Source organism: Gobio gobio (genome assembly GCF_949357685.1).
Source record: "Gobio gobio genome assembly, chromosome: 1".
Taxonomy (NCBI): domain Eukaryota; kingdom Metazoa; phylum Chordata; class Actinopteri; order Cypriniformes; family Gobionidae; genus Gobio; species Gobio gobio.
The window spans coordinates 49,308,132-49,332,558 of NC_137097.1; the positions used below are offsets into that span (position 1 = coordinate 49,308,132).

Genomic DNA, 24,427 nt, shown 5'->3' on the forward strand with positions numbered 1-24,427 from the left:
AGCACAGATCCAGTAAGAAAGGATGACTATGGAGGATGACTAAGCGTTATGGAAGAGTTAGCTTGGAAAAAAGAGCTTCACCTTGCGTGCAATATTTCGCAATTTGATGAAGAAGTCAGGTGAGGCGTGGTTGTCCCCTCCCTCTGCCTGGATGGGCTCGATAACAATGCCAGCAACTGGTTTGCCCTTCTGCCTCCACTTCACAATGAGATCCTCAACCTGACACACAGACAAGTTTAAAACTTACACAATGCTTTACTTACCTTTATCTTAATTGTATGTAAAGAACTATATAACAATTTTACAGTCGGTGCATTGTAACGCTTACTGTCTGTTTTTAGTAAACTATGCTGCACTCCATCCAACATTTTAAGTAAGATATTTATATCTATATATTTATATACACACACACACACACACACACACACACACACACACACACACACACACATACATACATACACATATATATATATACATATACATATATATACATATACATATATTATATATATATATAATATACATATATATACATATACATATATTATATATATATATACATATATACACACACATGTATACATACATACATACATTCATACAGTGAGGAAAATAAGTATTTGAACACCCTGCTATTTTGCAAGTTCTCCCACTTAGAAATCATGGAGGGGTCTGAAATTGTCATCGTAGGTGCATGTCCACTGTGAGAGACATAATCTAAAAAAATTCCAGAAATCACAATGTATGATTTTTTTAACTATTCATTTATATTATATATATTATATATATATATATATATATATATATATATATATATATATACATATATACATATATACATATATACATATATACATATACCTCTTTTGCCTTCAGAACTGCCTTAATTCTACGTGGCATTGATTCAACAAGGTGCTGAAAGCATTCTTTAGAAATGTTGGCCCATATTGATAGGATAGCATCTTGCAGTTGATGGAGATTTGTGGGATGCACATCCAGGGCACGAAGCTCCCGTTCCACCACATCCAAAAAGATGCTCTATTGCAGTGGTTCTCAAAGTGTGGTACTAGTGGTACTCAGGCTGCCTCTAGTGGTACGCAGAGGAATCACTAAATAAATTAATAATAAATTAATTTAATCTTTATTTGAGTAAAGTTTTTTTTTTTTTTTTACATTTAAGTGCAGTACAGTTTTAATATAACTTTACAACACATTTTAATTTAATCATTATTTTAATTATTTTATTTACCTGTATGTAACCACAGTACAGTGTTAATGTACTAACTGTGTATTGACAATGTTAAAGTGGCTGACAACAATAAATATTCTTATTAGGAATAAACTGCCTCGTTTCTGAACTGTGCAGAGCTGTAGCTGAATAGTTAGGCCTACTACACTACTGTATTTTAATGTTGGTCATTATGGTGGAACTTGGAGAGCCAACTATTTTCTGAAGTGGTACTTGGCATAAAAAGTTTGAGAACCACTGCTCTATTGGGTTGAGATCTGGTGACTGTGGGGGCAATTTTAGTACAGTGAACTCATTGTCATGTTCAAGAAACCAATTTGAAATTATTCCAGCTTTGTGACATGGTGCATTATCCTGCTGGAAGTAGCCATCAGAGGATGGGTACATGGTGGTCATAAAGGGATGGACATGGTCAGAAACAATGCTCAGGTAGGCCGTGGCATTTAAACAATGCCCAATTGGCACTAAGGGGCCTAAAGTGTGCCAAGAAAACATCCCCCACACCATCACACCACCACCACCAGCCTGCACAGTGGTAACAAGGCATGATGGATCCATGTTTTCATTCTGTTTACGCCAAATTCTGACTCTACCATCTGAATGTCTCACCAGAAATCGAGACTCATCAGACCAGGCAACATTTTTCCAGTCTTCAACTGTCCAATTTTGGTGAACTTGTGCAAATTGTAGCCTCTTTTTCCTATTTGTAGTGGAGATGAGTGGTACCCGGTGGGGTCTTCTGCTGTTGTAGCCCATCCGCCTCAAGGTTGTGCGTGTCGTGGCTTCACAAATGCTTTGCTGCATACCTCAGTTGTAACGAGTGGTTATTTCAGTCAAAGTTGCTCTTCTATCAGCTTGAATCAGTCGGCCCATTCTCCTCTGATCTCTAGCCTCAACAAGGCATTTTCGCCCACAGGACTGCCGCATACTGGATGTTTTTCCCTTTTCACACCATTCTTTGTAAACCCTAGAAATGGTTGTGCGTGAAAATCCCAGCAACTGAGCAGATTGTGAAATACTCAGACCGGCCCGTCTGGCACCAACAACCATGCCACGCTCAAAATTGCTTAAATCACCTTTCTTTCCCATTCTGACATTCAGTTTGGAGTATAATCCTTTAGGTGAGTGTATATATATATATAAATAAAAAAATTATAATAATAATTAATAATAAATATATTATATATATACATAAAATAATAACAATAAAAGGATTCCTGAAGGATTTAAAAGCAGAAATGTTAAGCTTATAATTTAAAAAAAATCACTTTACTTAAAACGTTGGTGTCATCACATTTATCATTGCTCTGTGAAATTATAGTGTGCAAAATCTAATAATTTCCATTCATTCAATCAGGTATTTCTAGTAATGGCGAAACATTTCACCGCGCTGATTTCGCATTGGGTTCAAGTTTTTCCACCATATTGACAAACAGCCGTTTGGTTGAAAATGACTTCTGTGTTAGCGGTGCATTGTGCATTACTACACTATTGACAGTGGACAATGCAGCTTTCTGTTGGGCAACAAGGCGATTTTGCGTGAAAAACATGGATACCTGCTTTGGAGGTATGTTTTGCCTTGTGCAACATTCCCAATTGCATATATTCCTATTGAAATGACTGAAAATCACCCACGAAATTCTGCTAAACAAACAACTTAAAGCTGTTTAAATACTCATTTATACAGTCGTTTTAATGGTTTAGGGTTTACAGTGATCTGTTTTCATGCTGTAAAATGGGACATAACTTTAAACAGTAAATATTTATTGTTTACATCTTGTGGTGATACTTGAAATGGTGAGTATTTTAAAATGTATGGATTGGCCACATTCACTTCTATTGTAAGTATCTCAGTGTAACATACATTTTAGCTTTTTTGAAGAAAAGGTGCTGTTGATTAAGCTTAACTTGTACTAAACCCAAAATATTCCTTTAATTAATTTTCTGTGAGCACATTAAGGAGAGATGTCTGACCTCCTCCAGGCAGCGGGCCTCTTCATGGGCGTTCTCCCTTACAAACTCCTCCAAAGGGTACTGCAGCTTAGGGAAGGGTGCGATAGGCCAGTCGAAGGACGGTATATCCAACTTGTGAATGGCTTTGGAATGTGTTGTGGCCAGGCAACCTGTAATCCAACACCACACACATTAGGGGATGGATGTCCCAGTTAAAACAAAACAGCCAGGTGTCTTTGTTGGTCAAATGAAGTCATATGATACAAACAGCTGCAAAGGCAAACAAATGAAAGGCAAATACATGCGTGCTAGGTCAAATCCCTGAATCTGTCCCTCCCTCATGGTGTACTGAGCTGAATCAGACACATCTTTCAATTATACTCTTATAAAACAACAGACACTTTTCAAGCACTTACCCAGAGTTCTTCCATGGAAAGCTCCCATAAAAGACAAGATGCTCAAATCTGGGCAACCAGGACTCTGAGAGAGGGAAAAGAGAACAGTGTGTGTAAAAAGAAAATTATGATGTTGAGGGCCACAGTCATAATGCATAATGTGTGTCTTTCACAGTGTTTATTGTCTAACCTGGTTGATCATGCAAGAGCTGACATCCTCCTCAGAGGGGTTGCTGTGTCCTCTCTCCTTATTCTAGAAACCATTAAAAAGAAGTATTAGATATCAGATGATTTAAGAGTATTCATGTGTATGGAGTTGTTCTGCCAATATAAATACATATATTTTTCAATTTATTGTTTTATTTCTATATAAATTAATAAAAGCACTGTCCAAGAGTCCTTTTTAATATGGTCCAGTTAATATGGAACTTACATACCAGTCAGGAATGTTTGTGTAATTATATAATATTTTCTTATGATTATCCATATCAGTTGACAGCCCTTATTAAGGGTTATCTGAATTAAATCAGGATCTCTAACAGATTTAAGCTTTAAAGCTTCTGATAAACTGTTGCAAGCAATCATACTAATATCAAAAATCATAATAATAATTATAGTGATATACAGTGATTTTTTACCACCAAGAGTTTCAAAAAGACTTATCCTGGGTATTATACTATTGCCAAAATACAACCAACATTAACCTATATAAAGCAAATTTGTTTGTTTGCACTTTGTGTGAGCAGGAGCAAATTGAGGAAAGTCCACTCACTCTGTACCAGATAAACATGCTCTTGAAAGCATTCTCATTGGAGCAGGAACCACAGGCCATGGTTTGTACTCGCGTCATCCCACTGGGGGCAATCTGATGTTGAAGAAAGAGTCATTTACAGCACTCCACACTGGCACCTCTACAAATAAACTGCAAGCCCCTTCCGGCCAATGTGAAAAAGTGCGCAGTTATTTATTAGGTTCATAGTGATATCTGCAAAGGACGTTATCAAGATAAAGAAAATCCCAAAGGGCTTTATTTTACAAAAACAATCTGTTTTTCAAGAGAAAAATAGAATCCCTGCGCAAAACGCAGTCCTTACTCTCTACTTGTGAGATGTTTTATTGTAAGCATTATCAGCAATACTTTCTGAGACATATGCTGTTATTAGCTTTTGTGGAAGTTTGTGGAAACCCTGATCTTTCAAGAAATGCTTCACTTGTGTCTCTTCAAATCACACTCACCGACAGCAGGCTCTCAGTCACTTTGTCTGGAAAGTTCTCAGGTGGCAAAATACCAAGTGCAGGCCGGTTGATAAATGCACTCTGAAAACAAAAATTCACACACAATTTGAGACTACTACACATAAGTGTATACACAGCGCAGCCGCTCCCACCACGCGCATCACGCTGTACTCAAATGTTATATTTTTGATTTTTTTTTTTTTTTAAATGCGGCCTTGGTGAACATGAGACTTTCAAAACATTATAATAAAAAAAAAGAATTTTGTTCTGTAAGGGAAAAATGAAGTGAAGCAGTGCCACTGAAAATCAGCTCTGTGTATCACACCTTTAAAACTCATCTTTGTTTGACAGATTGTACAATGGAAATTAGAGTGCAGTGATCTATGAATAGACACACACACAAACTTGTTTTATCTCTTTACATAGACTTTCAATAGTTAGTTGTAATGGTTTTTATACTGTACTAACTGTATATTCTATCCCCCTACCCTTCAGAAAACTTTTGGCATTTTTACATTTTCAAAAAAAAATCACTTGGTATGATTTATAAGCTGTTTTCCGACCAAATGGCCAAACAATGTCAATATTTTCACATTTTACTATCTTTGTGGGGACATTTGATCCTCTCAATGTAGGTTTAACAAGAACACACACACAAATTTCATATTACATAGTCTGATCAGGACTCACCATATTATTTGGATTAGTCATCACTTTCATTAAGGCTGGATGATTGTAACCTAAAAAAAGATCAAACACACTGTCAATCTATTCATTATACATACAGTGAGATATTTAAAGAGATTTGACAGTGTAAACACACCAAAACAAACAGCAGTTGAATTGACTTGTCATATCTGTCAATTGGAGCTGATGGCAAACAAATGTATTTGCATGCTGGTGAGTTGAGGTGGATAAATGAAATAGTCGCTCCCAATGACTACAGCGGCAGAGAGTACAGCTCTGATACTACTACTCTTATACAAAGCACCCAAAAGTAATAGGAAACTTAGGCCACAATTGAATATGTAGGCATGGCATTGCAATACATAAAGAAATATCAAACCAAATGGAAAATAATGCTAGAGCTTTTCTTGGTCCCCATTTGTAGTGTAGATGTATGAAGTCGATTCCCCTCAAGAAAATGTCCAATGTCTTTGGTTTGAACAGCACATCTACTGACTTATGATTTAAAAGCTTAATTAATTATGTGAAATGTTTTACTTAAGAAGTAACTTAAATAAGGATTTCATATTTTGGTGCAAACTTGCATAATGACATTTATTAATTTGGTTAAGTGACTTTTTGGGATCTCTGACTCTGTGCACCTTGCCTGCCTGAACTGATCTGTTATGTCTGCAGAACAAGACAAGCCCAGAACAAATTGAATAAATGTCAAGTTTCATATGAACATGTAGGGTACATGTTCATGTGAATCTTGACATTTATTCAATTGACATTTATACATCCAAAATGTAAGCACAAACAATGTTCAGTGTTTTTTTTTCCCCCCAATATTGACATTACATACAATTGTTCATAGCAATCCCAGCTACCAGCAGCAAAGAGCTCTTGCACATAGTGAAGCTACAATTGACAAATTTTTGCAAATCACACATTCATCTGGCTCTTAAATTCAAAACCAGCCTCTTAACATCTTGATGTCTCTCCTTAATATTCACTTTATCAGTAAGATCTTCATCATTCACTACCTCAATGTGACATACAGTGTCGACCCGTTTGCACTTTTACCTCTTATACATTCCTGTATATCTTAATATTTAAGACTACAGTATAATGCACATATGCACATTGCCTCTTGTACATCATTAACCTTAATTCATTTTCGCATAGCTATATTTATGAATATTTTTTATCTGTGTATATTGTACTTCTATGTATATTTTCATCTGTGTTTTATTTTTATTATTATTATTTTTTTTTCTTTAATATTGCACTGTCCATGGAGCGGACCTGACTTTCATTTCACTGCTGGTTATATATGCTCTATATAATTGTGTATGTGACAAATAAATCTCTTGAATCTTGAATCATAATCAGTATCGTGATATTCAGCATGTCTGCGTATAAAAATTATAAATCGTTTTTTTTTAATCAACATATCTCTCATTTGTAATTAGGCACCTTTTAAAGCAGTGTTAAAAGGATAGTTCACCCAAAAATGAAAATTCTTTCATCACTTCCTCACCCTCATGTTGTTCCAAAACTGTATGAAATTCTTTCTTCTGTTGAACACAAAAGATGTTATTTTAAAGAATGTTTTTTTCCCCCCTACTATGGAAGTCAATGGGTGCCGTCAACTAAAATCTCTTCTTTTGTGTTCAACAGAAGAAAAAAACTCATACAGGTTTGGAACAGTGAGTAAGTAATGACAACATTTATGGGTGAACTATCAATTTAAGAACATTTTTAATTAATCATAACTAACATTTCTTTTTCTTGCAGGATTAACATTTACATGCTTTAGAAAACTAAATGTCCCCAACACTTGGGCCAAAGTGTGTCTGAATAGGTGTCAGTATATCACAAAAGGGGAAACAAAACTAGACAGCTCTCTGAATATATTTACATATATTTAACCTTATGACCCTAGCAACAAGCTGAAGTATAAAGTATAAATCCAAATTAGCTTTTACTAGTAACAGAATTATACACATGAAGAACCAACCATATTGGTGAATGAATCATGTCACGTTTGCCATGCTCCTATTATATAAACATGGTTATACTCTTTTTGTCGAGGGGATTCTCTGTAGTTGATAGGATCCTTGCTGCCACGATGAAAGCATATTCGAAGGCATTGTCTGATTACTGCTGCGCGGTAGGCTAGATCAGTGTTTCCCAACCACGATCCAGGAGGCACACCAACACTGCAGATTTTGCATGTCTCCTTTATTCCACACGCCCATTTCAGGTCTTGGAGTCTCTGATAATAAGATGATCATTTGAATCAGGTGTGTTTGATTAAGGAGACATGCAAAATCTGCAGTGTTGGTGTGCCTCCAGGATCGTGGTTGGGAAACACTGGGCTAGACACTACAGATCATACTTCCATTCCCAAGTGATAGTGGAACACTAGAGACCTTTTTCCAAAGTGATAGTGTTCAAAAGAGGCGAGACGTCGTCCAACTAGAAGCAGGTGTCGAAGAGGAGATGCCTAGTAGAGTATAAATTTGTAGGTGTCAAAGAGAAAACGCCCGTTTAACTTAAGTCAGGTGCGTAGGTGAAAATCTACCACAGCAGCTTATTCAAAATGACAGCTTTTAAAACTGCATGCCTACAGCTCACTAGATGTAGAAACAGTACTAGTTTGAACTCTACATGGAGTTCATTCTGTGCTAAACGCTGAATCTGGCTCTTTTAGCCCTGTGAAGTCAACTGAAACAAGCATTTGTCCATACAAGCAGAACACCAGCTGTTACCTCATGGATCATTCCTGATATACAGTACGTTTTCATGCCCCCATTATATTTGTAGGCTATAATTCTTTTAAACTATAATTCTTAAAGATTAAATCATACAAGTTTCCTTTATTATAATAACACAAACAGACATGTGTCAGTATTCTGTATATCGCGGTAATTAACGTGGTAATGAATGGTATTGTTATTGTGGGCACTTCTTTTCCAAATTGTTAAGATTTCTAGAGTGCACATTAGCTTAAAGGGTTAGTTCACCCAAAAATGAAAATTCTGTCATTAATTACTTACCCTCATGTCGTTCGACACCCGTAAGACCTCCGTTGATCTTCGGAACACAAATGAAGATATTTTAGTTGAAATCTGATGGCTCTGAAAGGCCTCCATTGGCACAATGCACGGTTCACTCTCAAGACCCTTAAAAGGTACTAAAGACGTCGTTACAAAGTCCATCTCACTACAGTGGTTCTACAATAACTTTATGAATCGGCGACAATAGTTTTTGTGCGCAAAAAACCCCTAAATAACGACTTCTATAGTGCTGACGATTTCAAAACACGGCCTCATGAAGCTTCGAAGCGTTATGAATCAGTGAACCGAATCAGCAGTTTGGATCGCCAAATTTCAGCAGTTTGGCGGTTTGACACGCGATCCGAATCATGATTCGACTCACTGATTCATAACGCTTCGAAGCTTCATGAGGCCGTATTTTGAAATTGTCATCACTATATAAGTCGTTATTTAGGGTTTTTTTGCGCACAAAAACTATTCTCGCCGATTCATAAAGTTATTGTAGAACCACTGTAGTGAGATGGACTTTGTAACGACGTCTTTAGTACCTTTTAAGGGTCTTGAGAGTGAACCGTGCATTGTGCCAATGGAGGCCTTTCAGAGCCATCAGATTTCAACCAAAATATCTTCATTTGTGTTCCGAAGATGAACGGAGGTCTTACGGGTGTCGAACGACATGAGGGTAAGTAATTAATGACAGAATTTTCATTTTTGGGTGAACTAACCCTTTCATTTCCATTAATCAGTTAAAAATGTAAACCTCCCACTTTAAAACATTTGTATACACTTTGTATTCATTTATTGTGTATTGTTTTATTATATTTATTTATGTTCACTAGTATTTTTTGTTATTTGAAAAAGTTAAAATTGTTATTAAGGAGGACAATACTGAAGTTTGTTTATCTTTTCAACCTGTTTTTGAAATGTGATAAAATATAACAAATGTCTTCTTGGGAATAATGTTGACTATCTAGTTTGATATAATATAATCTATATTGATTACTTTTTTTGCCATAGCGTTAATAATTAAGTCAGAATTAACGCAATTTAACTGCCTGAGATTGACCAGAGCACATTTCTGAAAGTCTTGTATATTGTTTCAAAGAAATATGTCCTTAAATTACACAAGCACAAGCACATTTACTTCTAAAACCTATACAGAGTACAAAAATGTACTGAAAAACAAGAATGGCCCTCATATGAACTCTTGACAAGCCAGTACAGACTAGTGTAGGAACCTTTTTCCTCGTCGAAGCAGAGACCAGGAGACGTTGAGACGTCTCAAGCATAAGTTACTCTTTACTGAGACACGTGCTGTAGTCATCCAACAAGTCTGACTAAGGCAGTATAATTTGTAGTTGTTATACATTCAAGAGGGAGGGATTAAATACATTAGAAGTACAGTAGAAGTTCAATTCATTTTCAAGCTCATTAAAAAAACAAAACAAAACCATTAAAGCTAGTTATAGAGTTATCCATTTTGCAGACTGATGGTTGAATTTGTCCAGCGGCTGATCCAGGATCACAGAAAGCTTTAGATGAAGCCATGTGCTTTACTGACACGTGCAAAGAACAGCCCACAGGGCAAACACAAAGGATACGGGCGTGCAACACATTAAGTAAGAGCACAAGTGTGGTGGATTGTAGTGCATGTTTGTGTATGCATGTGTCTGTCATTGGAAATGTTGTGGGTGAGTGGGGGTTGTACACTAATGTAACAACAATATCCCATAATGCATTTTTGTCCAAATGATAGAGGAGCAGCAAGTGCAAGGGAAATCAAAGCTCATTAAATCTGAGTCACCACCTGAAGGCACATCTGAGAGCGAGAGACAGTAGCTTCACTCAATTTGTTGAGGCTGATTAAATGTAAGTAAGCTAACGGACCAAACAAATGAGATGCAGACAGAGGAAAGGTGCTCTAGTCTTTCTGCCTCTCAAGTCTGTATGTCGTATCTGTACAGGCAATCCTCAAAGGAAGTCCCAAGTTCCTGTCGCTCACATTTAATCATCCACACCAACAGTCGCAGCATGCAAAGCCACAGGACACCGCTCACATTTACTGAACAACACAGACAGTGGCCACAGTGACAACACTGTATGTTGGATTGGAAGATCCTGGTGTTGGAAGAAGTGAGGTGTTGTTATTAACTAAAACTATACAAATTTTCATTAATGAAATAAAATGAAAAACAATATATAATAAACAGAGCAATTCCAATAGGGTCCTCACACCATCGGTGCTCGGGCCCTAAATATTAGATACAAATCTTTTAACTTATTTTATAATTAGCTGTCAAGGATACATTTCAAATTTTCATTTAAGTACAAAAATTACTCAAACTAAACAGATAAAAAAAACAAAAAAAAACAATAATAATAAAATGACAAGAGCACATAAAAATACTAAATCCAAAACTAAAATGAAAACTGAAAATATACAAATATAAAAATGCATTACAAATATGAATAAATACTATAATAGTTTATAAATAATAATAATAATAATAACACTGCTGCTAGTGTTGTAACTTCTCTATATTATTTACATTCAAAGAAAATATTTAAATCTCAAAACCAATCTCTTAATAATAATTGAAATAGCTAACTCATTAAAACTTCTTTTACTAAACCTAATGTCATTACAAAGCCCATATGATTTATTGTCTTCTATAATAAGCAAATTATTCTATATATTCAAATATGGTTTAACACCAAAACACCAAGTGCTATTGGGTCTTGGGTGTCAAAACACTTCAGACACACTAAATCAAAACAAGTACTACCTCCAGAGAACAACATTAATCATCATGACATTGACAGTTCTTCTACAATTGTTGTATTTATTATAAGTGATTTATCTGTGCACACATCTTTTTTTTAATTAACGTGCCCTCGTAACCACTAATCAAAATAGCTTCCTCTCCCTCCTGCAGCGACATCTCTTCTCTCCTCTGATTAAGTGTTTACTGGCGTGAGGACGGGACAACCTGTCACACATTTTTTCTTTTCTGTTTCACTTGGATATACGTCACCATTGGGAAGAAAAGACTTTCAAATCAAAGTTGACTTATTTCCTGTCTTACAGTAGACGTGTCAGTGGTCTGCAGAGAGATGCAAGTGTTGTAACAGAGACCAGCTTACTGACTGAGCTCACCGATGGGGATGGAGGAGATTTGTGTGTACACGTCCAGCATTCGGTTGCCGTCCACGTCCACCAGGTAGTTCCCCCTGCTCTCCTCATAGTTGCAGAAGAAATGAATCGCTCCAACATTCTGCGAACCAAGAGAGAAGTAGAGTTGAATGTTGCTATTGAAGTGATTTGTGATTCGTCTGCACATCTGATTTTTTTTTTTTTTTTTGGCTTCAGCTCCATCTCAAGCGAATGGCTAAAAAGGAACTATATCAGCATTTGCACTGATGTCGTGTATGTAAAAGTGGGGATTGTACAACTAAATGGTAATTGGCACAAGAATTTATAAAAAAATTAAACCTACAAAAGTCTAAAATATATTCCCTTTAAAGAATTCACATGTACTGTACAACTGAAAAAGCTGTCAAGATTTGGACCGTGACTCAATACCACAAAATTGTGAGCAACGGTGCTTTATCTAATGAAAATGGCTTTTCCGTCTCTGTGGCTTTGAACCTGATGCAGAATCTATTTTTAGCAAATCTGATGAATAGAATAAGACTTTTCTTATGTCTGCTTAACGTGCACGGGAGACAGACAGCGGCCAGCAGACACGCACAGGAGCTGCGGCGAAGCGAATCCGTGATATTAGCTTCATCGACGCCTGTCAGCTCACATCAATGTGCTCATCCACAGCAAAGCGGTCAAAAGATGACTGTGACTGCTCTCAAGAAGCCAGACCAGACAGCTTATAAATTAATGCCTGAAATACATTCATCACTCAATACACTGAAGACACCCAGTCAGGCTGAAATATGGCTAGACGACACATCAGAAGTGACATTGTTGATCTAGCGCAGTTTTGCTTTACTACTGTTAATGATATAGTTTTGTTTTGTATGGCACCGTGTGAAAATGTGACTCATATACTTAAATCCTTATCCAAGTACAAGCTAAGAGAACTGCACCGTATGTGATTGACACTGGCTTTGAAATATCTGCATGTACAGAGGATGTACGACTTCTATCTATTTGCAAAACACAAGTTCGTTAAGGTTTCCATGTCTGTCTCACCTGAATCTCTCCGAGTTGTCTCATCAGCTCCTGTTGAATGAAAGAAATTAATCTATTAGTCATTCTGCTCTGCAGAGTTATCAAAAGATATTTCTGTCAGCTTTAATCACCAAAGATTGGACACACACTGTTTTTCTTATGATTTTAAAAGCGCTTATGCTTAAATGCCTAATAAAAAAAAATCTTTACAAAACTACAATTTTTCCTTTTCTAAATGGAAACCTGGATTGGAAAGAGATGGGAAAGTAGCGTCAGGCATACACAGGAAAAACGACACTTTTTTTGGTCACAACATAAATTTACAATTTAATTTGTGTTGATGCAAAATAATCATATATATATATATAAAAAATAATAATATGGTTGCGTGTCCAAACTTTTGACAGCATTTTTAAAGTGAGTCTGCAGTTAAATGCAGGAAAGAAACAGTATGTAGCTTTTATTGGTAGAGACATCACAAAACAATCTGGTGATAAATCTCATGGTAAAAGAGTATAAATGCAGAGACTGAACCTGGGACTTTGGACCTGGCACAGCCGTCTTCATAGATGGGGCGTCATATTCAAACTCTGAAACCGTTTTAGTGGCAGTTTTGCTGACATATCTGGAACCTAATACAGCAAAACAGAATAAAAACTTAAATAAGACTAATCATGGGCTCTTACTATGCTATATTATACTTTCCCATAATTACGAAATATGTTGAATAATATATTAAACTCACGGTTTCTAAAAAGGGAAATCATATTACAAGAAGAAAATTAAAATAAAATCACTTTTAGCTGAACATGAGAATTGCTGTTGTGTAAATAATCAAATCTGGTACTCTTTTATAGAAATTCACTTTTTAAAAAGGTTACAGAGTTCAAAAGGTGCTGCATAACAGGAAAGAGTCGTTCATTCATCCTTTAATTTCCTCTTGAATTTTGAAAGGTTGCCTCAGTTTCAGTGAAGATAACTTCCTAATAAACGGAGCAATTCCAAGAGGCTTCTCACACCATCTGTACTAATAAAATTCTTAGCAATGCAATTTAGATGTGCATTTGCTCAAAGTATTTAACCAACTGTAAGAGATTTTTTTAAACTTAAGTTGTATATCTGAACAGTGGCCAACAAATACACATAGCAAAATGTTTTTATAGCCATATTTGAACAGTAGTAACCATGTGCACTTGAGGGGCTACATACGTTTACAGAATGGCTCATAGCTGAGCTACTGATTAATGAAGGACGATGGCAGGATTGGGTCAATGTGACCAGCCACTGAAGGACAAGACACGCACATACATCTCTATGCAAGCAGAATTCACCAGCCAAAGCTGGACAGAACCAGATCTCAGTAACTCATTTACATGGTTAAGTAACTTTGAACTATGTCCCTCTTTACATTCAACTCCATATCCACACATCATTATCATTGTAATGGAAACCTCTCACTTACTAAGCTGAGCATGGAGTTTCATCACTTTGATAAAGTCTCTGTGACAGCTACAGCTCTTTTTGAGGTCACTAGTAGGTTGAGAACATTTTTAAACAAGCTCTTAAGACCGGAGGGTCTCATAGTCCTCCATCTCAGTGTGGTATTTTTACCTGGAGCGGCAAGACGCAGGTTTTGCTGAAGGGAGACTGCCAGCTGGCGGGTCAGGAGTGAGGAAGCCATGTGTAGCACTCACTAAGGCAGAGATGAAAAGCGAGAGAGAGAGAGAGAGAGAGAGAGAGAGAGAGAGAGAGACAGCACACTGCCTGCCTTTCACCTGCCTTTCACTTCACCTGAAGAAAGACAAAGAGAGAGATAAGATTACAGGGAAGCCAATATGGGTTCTGAATGAAATTATAATCTGCAGGTCAGAGGAGAAATAATAATATCCACAATCTTATGTGACATTAAAGGAATTCCCTTGATCTTACATATAATTATACAGGTATATATGCATTGTTCAAACATACTATTATAGAGACTTTCATTTAGTTAAAACAGAAAGTACAAAGAACAGTTTGTTCAGAAATTGTGGTTGTGATATTAGAATCATGACAACGTAAACATATTACCACAAACAATTAAATATCACTCAATTTGACACTGGTTGGACAAACATAGTCCTGCCACAAATTTGCAACATTGATTATAATAATTGCACTACATTGGCCTGGTCTAGATGCTCAAACAAGTGTTATTAAATTATTTTATTACACTCAAAAAAAAAAAGGTTCTATATGGCACCAAAAATGGTTCTTGGCTCGTAATCATAGGGGAACCTTTTTAAGTTATATATAAATACATATATATATATAAAATTATCTTTATTTCAGTTTTGGGATACGTTTACCGGCCAGTAGTTGGAGATGTCACTTTGTAAAGAAACACTGTTTCTTTTACACATGCCTGTAAACATAATACGCAAGCACATGATGTCACCGTTTTCACAAATTCACGTTTTTGTACAATAATTGTATCATTTTCCAAAACTTTAAAACCCAAAAGCTTGCATTTTCAGGTCCCCAAAACGCCGTTGTCATGACTCGTGTCTAAACAGCATAAAAATATTTTTGTTTTTAGTTGAAAATGGTGTCATGTAAACGGCCCTTTAGTTTAGTTTTAGTTTTACAGTATTTATTTCCAGTTAATAATTCTAGTGTTTAAACTTATTTCAGTTTATTGCCAAGGTAACATTTTTAATTTCCATTACAGTTTAAGTTTTTCGACTTTGTTTAATAGTTCTTGTTTTAGTTTAGTTTAGTTTTAGTTCACAATGGCTTTAGTTCAACCCTGATTCAAACAAACTGAGCAATGTTCAGAAAGCACCCCAGGGCCAAAATGCAGCTCGTCTCTACAAATAGTTGCATTTTTTTGGGACAGTACAGGGAACAGGACGTATTTTAACATCACTATTCAAGCCTTAGTTCTGAAAAAATAAATAAAAATTAAATCAGAAACTGATTAACTACCAGATGGGAGCAAATCTTACAGTCTGCAGAAAGACAGTCTTGGGATCAGGCTTCAGTACCACAGACAGTTCCTCTCTCCCTGAGCAGCAGGTTCAGCCATGCCCATCAATCCTGTCCTACTCCAGTGGTCCTGACAGTCGGCCCTCATGCCACTTAATTAAAGCACGGTTGATTGGTGTTAATTACAACATGGCTTAGACCCTCACTGGACCTCGGATGATCTTTTTGCACTGCAGAGTCGTTTCTTGGGACAGAGAGTCTTGTGAGGACAAGGGGCGGCAGCAGACAAGTGACTAACGCCGTGACTTTCAAGTACCGCTAAACCTTCCCAACAGGCACAGGGTTCAGGGAACTCGAGCACACTAGGTCACACTTTGGCCCTAAGATTAATTGGGAAGAATAGTCCAGCCTAAGGGAAAAGCTGATGCCTTAGGGAATCCCGACCGACATATCTTCAGCTATCATAATGACTGAGCATATGCTTAGGGAAGGAACAGCACAGTGACGTTATGCAATTATTATGCACAAAATGTTCTTAACTAGAACAAACCATGTTTCTGAAGCAATATTGTTCCTGCTTAGTTTAAATGTCATTGGCCTTTGTTTCCAGTCTGTTCATTGAAAACCTGTGAATCAGTCTTCCTGCTTTATTGAAAGGAAGCTAGTCTAATACGTTTGCTTGTCCGAAGGAATCAATTCAGAAGGGAGAACTGGTCGCCTGTTGGACAGCGGAGCAGACCCACGGCATCTTTATTCATGTGCAGGAGAGGAGAAGCAGAAAGTGCATCTCTCGTGCTCCAAATATGAGGGCGATTACGCAATAGAGGCGGCAGAAGCAAGAAAAATCCAGACGCTCCGTCTCTCAGAAGCACTACAACCAGACAGCTCATCGACTGGATAGAACCGGTTTCTGTTACACAAGCCTGTTGTTATGCGCCTGTGAGGATGCAGCAAGCAAAATGCGTTAAACTAGTTTGGGGGGGGCAACAAGGTGTGCAACAGGGGAAAAGGTGTTTATATAACAAGCCATCACTAGAGGATGGGAGGACGGATCATGGTTTTGAGACTTTAACCTGGTTACTAAAGCGCTGTGTGAGCGCACTGAAACTCTGTCCTCGAATGCTGAGGAGAGTTTGTACTGTAGTAGTACACAGCAGTTCTAGTTTTTAGAATGTTTTACGGATAACCTTTTTTTATTTCTCTTGACCGTATTTATTTGCACATTTTGCACAACTGCTTTAATAGACACCTTTTTGGATTCTCCTGGTGATCGCTAGGGTCTTTACCACATAGATATACCGCAATATAAAGAGTTGGAGTAATCTAGCCGAGACGTAACAAACGCATGAACAGTCATTTCTAGAGTTTTGGGAGTGAGAAAGTCTTTGATTTTAGACAGTAGACGAAGTTGATAGAAACTGGATCCAATTACAGATGAAATTGTGTCTGGGCCAAAAACAATAACCTCGGTCTTATCTTCATTTAGGAAGAGGACATTTTGGGCTAGCCATGATTTAACCTCTTCTAAACATAACACAAGAGATGTAATCGCTGCTGGATTGTTTCTTTGACTGCTAGAGAGCTAAGAGAATGCTGATGGGAAGAGGAGTGCAGATACATCTTTGAAATGATGTATGGTAAAAGCAGGTGAGAGCTTCATGCCAAAGTGTAAAACAGTATGGACACCGTCACTGAAACCTTGTGGTCTTAATTATTTTAAGGCCAACTGATGTCACTTTCCATATCACTGATCATAATCTCTTATGTTCACCAATATTTAACAAAAATACAATAAAACCAGCACTATTGTGAAATATTTTTTTCAATTTAAAATAACTGTTTTTAATATTTTAAAATGTAATTTATTCCTGTGATGTCAAAGCTGAATTTTGAGCATCATTACTCTTCAGTGTCACATGATCCTTCAGAAATCAGTCTAATACGATGATTTTCCGGTCAAGAAACATTTCTTATTATTAGCAATGTTGAAAATAGTTGTGCTGCTTAATAAGCATGCTAAAGAACAGCATTTATTTGAAATAGAAATCTTTTGCAACATTATACATGTCATTATTATCACTTTTGACCATTTTAAGGCATTCCTGCTGAATAAAATTATATATACATGAGTTTATGCAAATGTATAAAATTGGTTTTCTGTGACATTTTTAACACTGTTGTCAAGCTGGCTAACGTAGTTGTGGATTTGTCGAAATTGCAAGAATGGCTTGCGAAAGGTAGAAGATCATAAACATTTTTCATGACATTGTGGATCGTTTTCCAGCTGAAGAGTTTATATCAGCAGTGAATACATTATATAGCTTCATTTCTAGTCATTATTGCAAATTAAAAGCCAAATCAAATATTGTGTTGTAACGTGAAAATGTAGGTTAGGGGAATTGGTTAATAAGCCAATACATTTGAACAACTGGCTGGTTGATCCTGAATAATAATACAAATAATAATACGAGAGACTGTGCAGGCAATAAAATAACGGAAATCCAAAACCACCGTCAAGGTCCTAAATGACAAACAAAACATTACATTTGTTTTCAAAGTTCATTTGCTCATTTTCAACATCAAAATCAAACCAGCACTCTTTGCTCACATCACATTACATCTGATTCTCTCTCAACTAATCAATATTCATCAGGGATCTCTGTATGGTCGCTGTGCTGGGGGACCATTTCAAAGTGAACAATAGCCGCCTGTGCTGGATTACACAACTCCGAGCCGCCACCAATCCCTCTGCACTTCATCCTCTCAGCTCAGAGTGTAAACTAAAGTCAGCGGTCCACGAGAGCAATGAGCAAACGTACCAAACACAAAGCCATTTTTTAAATGCAAATTATTTTGGTTACGTAACATGGAATTGGGAGCGGCTCCCCTCGGAAAAGGGGCCAGAGAACATCAGTAGAAATAAGCAAGAAGACATGAAAGAGTCTTCAGAATACATCCTCAATACAAGAAAACTCATTTTGAAACTTCAGAGTAGACAAAATGTAGTAAAAAAACCATTGTTGTAACCAAAGAGATAGCAGAGAGATGATTTTGTTTTGCACTTTGTGAAATAATCATCATAATCCCAATCACCAGCAAATGAACTTTGATCTACTGATAACATTGAGTTAACTAAAGACACCGAGCTGTCAGTGAAGGATATGAGCACGGTTCATTGCGCACAATAGCTACTCATCGCTAACCCTTTAACCCCATTAAAGCCTATTGGTAAACTTCATACACCAATTCCCCTCTGGACAATTTCATTTTTTAGGTCATGCAGAAGTCATTCTTTGCTACACTCGCTCTTATAAATAGGGTGAAGAAAGATTCAACCCCTTCACAGGAGTTTCCTCAATTTCATTAAAAAGAATCTAGACTCTAATACAGAATATGAAAGCTCAATGAAAAGATGACTAATAAAAAGAGTCAGTCAAAATCTGAGAGGTTATGAAGCTGAAATAGACATTAAGAGTCTTTAATCAGTCTCTGTAGCAATGGTACATGAAAACGGGGACATTCGGTGGAATTGAGGAAGTAAAACATCTAATAGATACTGCAAGACAGTTGCCAAGGGAACCAAGGAGGAAAACAATAGTACAACTGGCTGTCTTTCTTGTCTGGACGACCGATCAACCTCTGGAGAGAAAAAACTGGGGTGCTATTAAGAGGATAAATCTTGGTTAAGAAGCAATTTTGCATGTTTTATGCCTATCAATAGCTCAAGAATAATAAATGCATGGCTGATTCATTTAAAACAAAGCATGATTTGGACAGGGATATGTGAAGCTCAGCATCAGATGGGAAGATGCTTTGAATAACAAGTCCCACATACATGAACAGAAAGATCGGAAAATCCATCTGTCATCTGAAATGTGCATTCAAAAACATTCAGCATTTCTGAAAACCTGCTCCACAATCAAATGTTTAAGCAGGTCTTTTGTCTGTCAATCTTCGAGCTATCTACACTGTAAAAATCGGTGCAATTAAAAAAAAATGCTACAGTAAAAACCTGTAAATTGATTAGCTGTATAGCTACCTTACCCAATAAGGTGAAAATTGAAAATGGTTTAACGGCAGATGGATTAACGGTAAATGGTTTAAATATCATTATAAGTCAGAGCCGACAGGCTTGTGAGCAGCACTTTGACATAGAGCGTTACACTTTGGGCGACCTGAGTTCAAGCCCTGGCTCGTGGACCATTCCCACGATCCCGTCCCCCTCTCTTCCTCCCACCCACCCACCTCGCTTCCTGTCCACTCTAACTCTAACTATACTATAATAATAAACTCAAAAACAACAACATTGCATTAAAAATCAACCCTCTGGAGTGGACACACTAAAGCTTGAGTCGCCATTGGCTATTACATTTTTTAATCTTTTTTACATGAAATGCAAGAACTATGCAAATAAAAATCTACATAAATATAATATACATTTCAAACACTATTAAAGTAAACAGTCTAATAAAATAAGAACAAAATAATGATCAAACTACAAGCAATAGCACAAATAAACACAATAGAACAAAGATGCAAATGAAATAAACAGTGCTTTCAGGTTTTTCAGGCAGATAACAGTAGTTAGAAACAGATTAGGTAGATATTATGTACAGAAATTGAATATCAAATGTAAAATAAGTTCACTGTATAAATTAAATATAGATGAATCCTTATTAAAGTTCCAAAGGTTATTCAGTCAAGAGCACCATGTTTTTTTTTTTTTTTCATTGCAGAGGGTTGTATTATGTAATTTTGCTATAAATGTATAGGTTTTGGAAGCAAAAAAAAACAACAACATGAATATACCATATAATTTATAGTAAAAACTATAAAAGAACATTCCCAGAAGTCCCTGAATGACACAATACATTTAATTATATTATTTATAAATATACATAATATTTACATGTACATTAGGGTGTTTTGTGAACCATTTTAAGCTAAAAAGCTGATTTCGGTACTTAGCGTATATATATATATATATATGGTTATAAGTTACTAAATACATAGGCACCAACATGTCATCCTGTAATAGGCATACTGGAAATATTGTCAGTGTCTTGCAACCACAATTACCAGTTTTTGTTGTTGTTTAACAAAAATGAAAATGAAAATTATGTTTTTTACAGTGAAGGATAAATCATCCTTTAGCTGTATGCAGTGTGCAACTCAAGGATATTATTGCAGGAGAGAGCGTAAACAAGTCTATGAACATGTCACTGGATGACATAAACCAAGGGCAGCTGAACATGTAAACAACATTTCACATGGATGATTTGGAAACTCAACTTAAAAAGATTCAACAGCAATGTACAACCTAGTGTATAAAATGTAATTATATTTGATTATGAACAAAATTGGGTTTCTTGTAACACAATACGTAAACTTTAAATAATCTTACAGAATATTAAAAAAAGGAAACTGGCCTTTCGAGTTTCAAAGAAACAGACTTCTTTGAGAAGTCTTAATAGAGTTTCTCCTAAAAACAGTGATCCTATAGCCTAGATCCCACTAATGTATTATGGTTCAACAACAGGTCCTCAATACAAAAATTATTTTATTTATTCAGTATTTTATCCCCCGTTTTCCGTTAAAACATCTAGACATACTTGAAACAAATTTAAGGGGGGGAATATATATATATATATATATATATATATATAGTTTATTTTTCTTAACCCATTTCATGTGTATCTTGTTATAAGTAGGCTAACTATAAATCTAACATAACTTATTTTATGCAATTTTGTTCCTCGAGAAAATTAATACAGCAAATGGGCAAACGTGCCGTTACGGACACACAGACTATGCTTAAGGCGAGAAAAAACCACTAAACAATTAAAAAGCTGTTATGAGGTGCAATAAATGAGTGCATTTGAATGGCATGTGGCTCATACATGAAAACTTAAGCGCACAAAGCAGCTGGTGGAAATGAGAAGCAACAGTATCCGGTTCCGACTGGATCTGACCTGTCAAACGGTTCTGAGAGCGAGACGTATGGAGAGAATCGAATCGATGCAGCAGGCCAGTCTGTCTCACAACGCTGCAATGTTTCATAAGAAACGCGTGCTACAAAATAAGATAGCTATTGCAGCAACGCCCACCGATGCGTTGCTGCAGCAATACCTCTAATGCACGATAAACTTATTTTGATTATGATTATAATTTACAAAAACAAACGTGATTTTGCGCTGCGGTGAAAACGCTGCAGCGCCTCTTTCGCTACACTTGTTCGCAGCTGCTGTAATGATACTTAATGACATTTAAAGACTCACCTTTATGTGTTCTCGCTGTACGGGAGGTGAAATCTATCAGGTTCTTGGTGGAAGGACGAAAAAGAAAGACAAGCGCGCAGGAGTGTGGAACACAGCCAGACTTTAAAACATCATTTGAAGTCTGGCTTTTTTTCCCCGAGAGGAGGGTTTTGCTGGGGTTCCGCCGACTTCAGCCAATAGAGAGAGAGCTGCAGCTCCCGGAAATGTCAGCTCCCTTACTGTAAGCACAGCTGTGTGTAGTTCAGTCAGCACTTCATATTTCCCATATTCTAGCTCCAGGCTAGTAGTAGGTTTTGATTCATTTCCGTGACTCGAATCTTTTGAATCAGGACGCGGTTCACCAAAAAGATTCACTCACTGATTAAATCAATGTTCTGTATGCCAGTAGGTGGCCTTATGAGAGAGTTATTGAATCATTCGTTCAACCGATTCCTTACAAAAATAATATTTCGTATTATTGCAAAGCTAACACTTCATACAGTAATTAAAATACATTTAAAAAATAACAGTTTAAAAACAGCTGAAAAAAGGGATGCCTTAAAAGCTCAATTCAGAGGTTCTCAATTTTTTCCATTCTAGCTGGACCCACCTAGATATATATAATCTCAATAACCACCAAAATATTTGAGATTAGAAAACAATTGACATTACATTCAGCTTTATGTTAATCAATAGTTTGATATCGGAAATAGAGTATTTAATAAAATTTTGTTTTATTATTATAGTAGGCTACAACTGTAAAATTTCAATACTAAAATTTACATTTTAATGTATTCATTTAGAGACATAAAAGAGTATATGTCTTTAAAACAAGCTCGCTCCAGTCGGGTAATGAACTGTAGCAGCACGCTTAAAAACACATAGCATATTTATGTAGGCTAATTCAATTGCGCGACCTTTGCGATCAATAAATTGCACTAGCAATATCACGATTTCTATTTAATGTTGGTAGGCCTATATCGTGCAGCCCTAGACTAAACTGTTTGGCTGAATCCGAAATCGTCCCCTATACCCTCAAATAGGGCATTATTTGAAGGAACCCATTTGTAGTGGTGTCCAAAACCATAGTGGATTTTATCGAGTGCACTCATTCTGTTCAACAATGCACCGCAATAACAAGTGTAATGTATACTCAACGCGGCTGTCTGAATTCACTCGCTCTTTTTTATTCACTCCTTCAAGTGAACTGTATTAGTTGACTAATGTAGGGAAAATAGTGATTGAGGGTATAGGGGGCGATTTCGGAAATTCAGTGTGGGTGTCATTCACAGAAACGTAAATGTAGCTGCACCATATGACCCACCTTTTCCCACTCAGCAATTTACAGTTTGAAAATCCATTCTCAGTCCACAGACAGACAGATAGATAGATATTTAATAAATGTAAAAAAAAAAAAAAAAAACCCCAGAATGATTCATATTCCCACTTCCGTTCATTTTGTTGTAAATTATTCGTTTAGACTTGAATGGGGGTGTGTTCCTTCATTAGGTACAACCACTTAAATGCTTGTTAACAGCCCACACTCTAGTGCTATTGGCTCATCCTATTGTCAGTCTCAGCAGTCAGTGAAATGGGTGCATGAAAATGAACATTCATTCTGTTGGGTGATAACAAGTTTAGGGCCCAAGACCAGTTGTGAAGAATGAAGACTAAGTTTCAGGAGTGCAATTAATTAAAGGGGTCATGAACTGGATTAAAAAAAAATTATACTGTTGTCTGAGGTCAACTTATTGCATTCGCATGGTTTTTACATTCAAAAACATCATAATGAATAATAGGCTATTTTCTGCCTTGGTTTTGAGGCTCTCTGAAAAACACTCGGTTTTGATGGGTGTGCCGCACTGAAGACTTGGAAGTAAACGTCCACGGCTAGGATTGGATAAGACTTGCATATTTAATAAGCTTCTGCTCCCCCTGTCAGTGACAGCGTGTGGCAACCGGCAACCGGAATGAATCGCCCAGCCCACAGCCAGGGCTCGCAAAATGTCTTTATCAAACAAACACAATGATTCATCTCTCATCCACCCGCCATTGATTGGAATGTTATTTTTTAATTAACTTTACTTGGCCCGCCCGATCGATGAATATAACCGCAAAACGTACACACACACACACACACACACACACACACACACACACACACACACACACACACACACACACACACACACACACACACACACACACACACACGAGTCAAGAGAGTGAACAACGCAAGACAGTAATGAATCAAGAACACCACAAATAAAGTATTCTCCAGCCTGTGAGAGCGTGCTAAGGTATGTTCTGTTAGACACGTTCACATAATCCATAGATATCAAACGATCTGTAACAATGCAATACTATTACATATAAAAAAAATGTTTTACTCACATTAGTGTGTTGCTTAATTCGTTCATGTAATCTCATCCTGTCTGCAAATCCAGTCT

The 24,427-nt window shown here is 36.7% G+C and overlaps 1 protein-coding gene across 5 annotated transcripts in view; it reads right to left on the reverse strand.

Moving 5' to 3' along the window:
* abat (4-aminobutyrate aminotransferase) overlaps positions 1-22,317 on the reverse strand; it is a 29,273-nt gene extending 6,956 nt beyond the window's left edge. For all 5 annotated transcript variants that reach the window (XR_013816886.1, XR_013816887.1, XR_013816888.1 and 2 more), the window contains exons 1-12: positions 21,999-22,317; positions 14,365-14,544; positions 13,288-13,385; positions 12,775-12,804; positions 11,725-11,842; positions 5,527-5,576; positions 4,837-4,917; positions 4,373-4,465; positions 3,791-3,853; positions 3,622-3,685; positions 3,227-3,375; positions 82-219 (exon numbers count right to left, since the gene is read on the reverse strand). Coding sequence is in view for 1 of the 5 variants with exons in the window: in XM_079821691.1 (XP_079677817.1) it covers positions 82-219; positions 3,227-3,375; positions 3,622-3,685; positions 3,791-3,853; positions 4,373-4,465; positions 4,837-4,917; positions 5,527-5,576; positions 11,725-11,842; positions 12,775-12,804; positions 13,288-13,385; positions 14,365-14,434 (954 nt within the window). In the remaining 4 variants the exon portion in view is untranslated. The remainder of the gene's footprint in view (positions 1-81; positions 220-3,226; positions 3,376-3,621; positions 3,686-3,790; positions 3,854-4,372; positions 4,466-4,836; positions 4,918-5,526; positions 5,577-11,724; positions 11,843-12,774; positions 12,805-13,287; positions 13,386-14,364; positions 14,545-21,998) is intronic.
* Between the last annotated feature and the right edge of the window lie 2,110 nt (positions 22,318-24,427).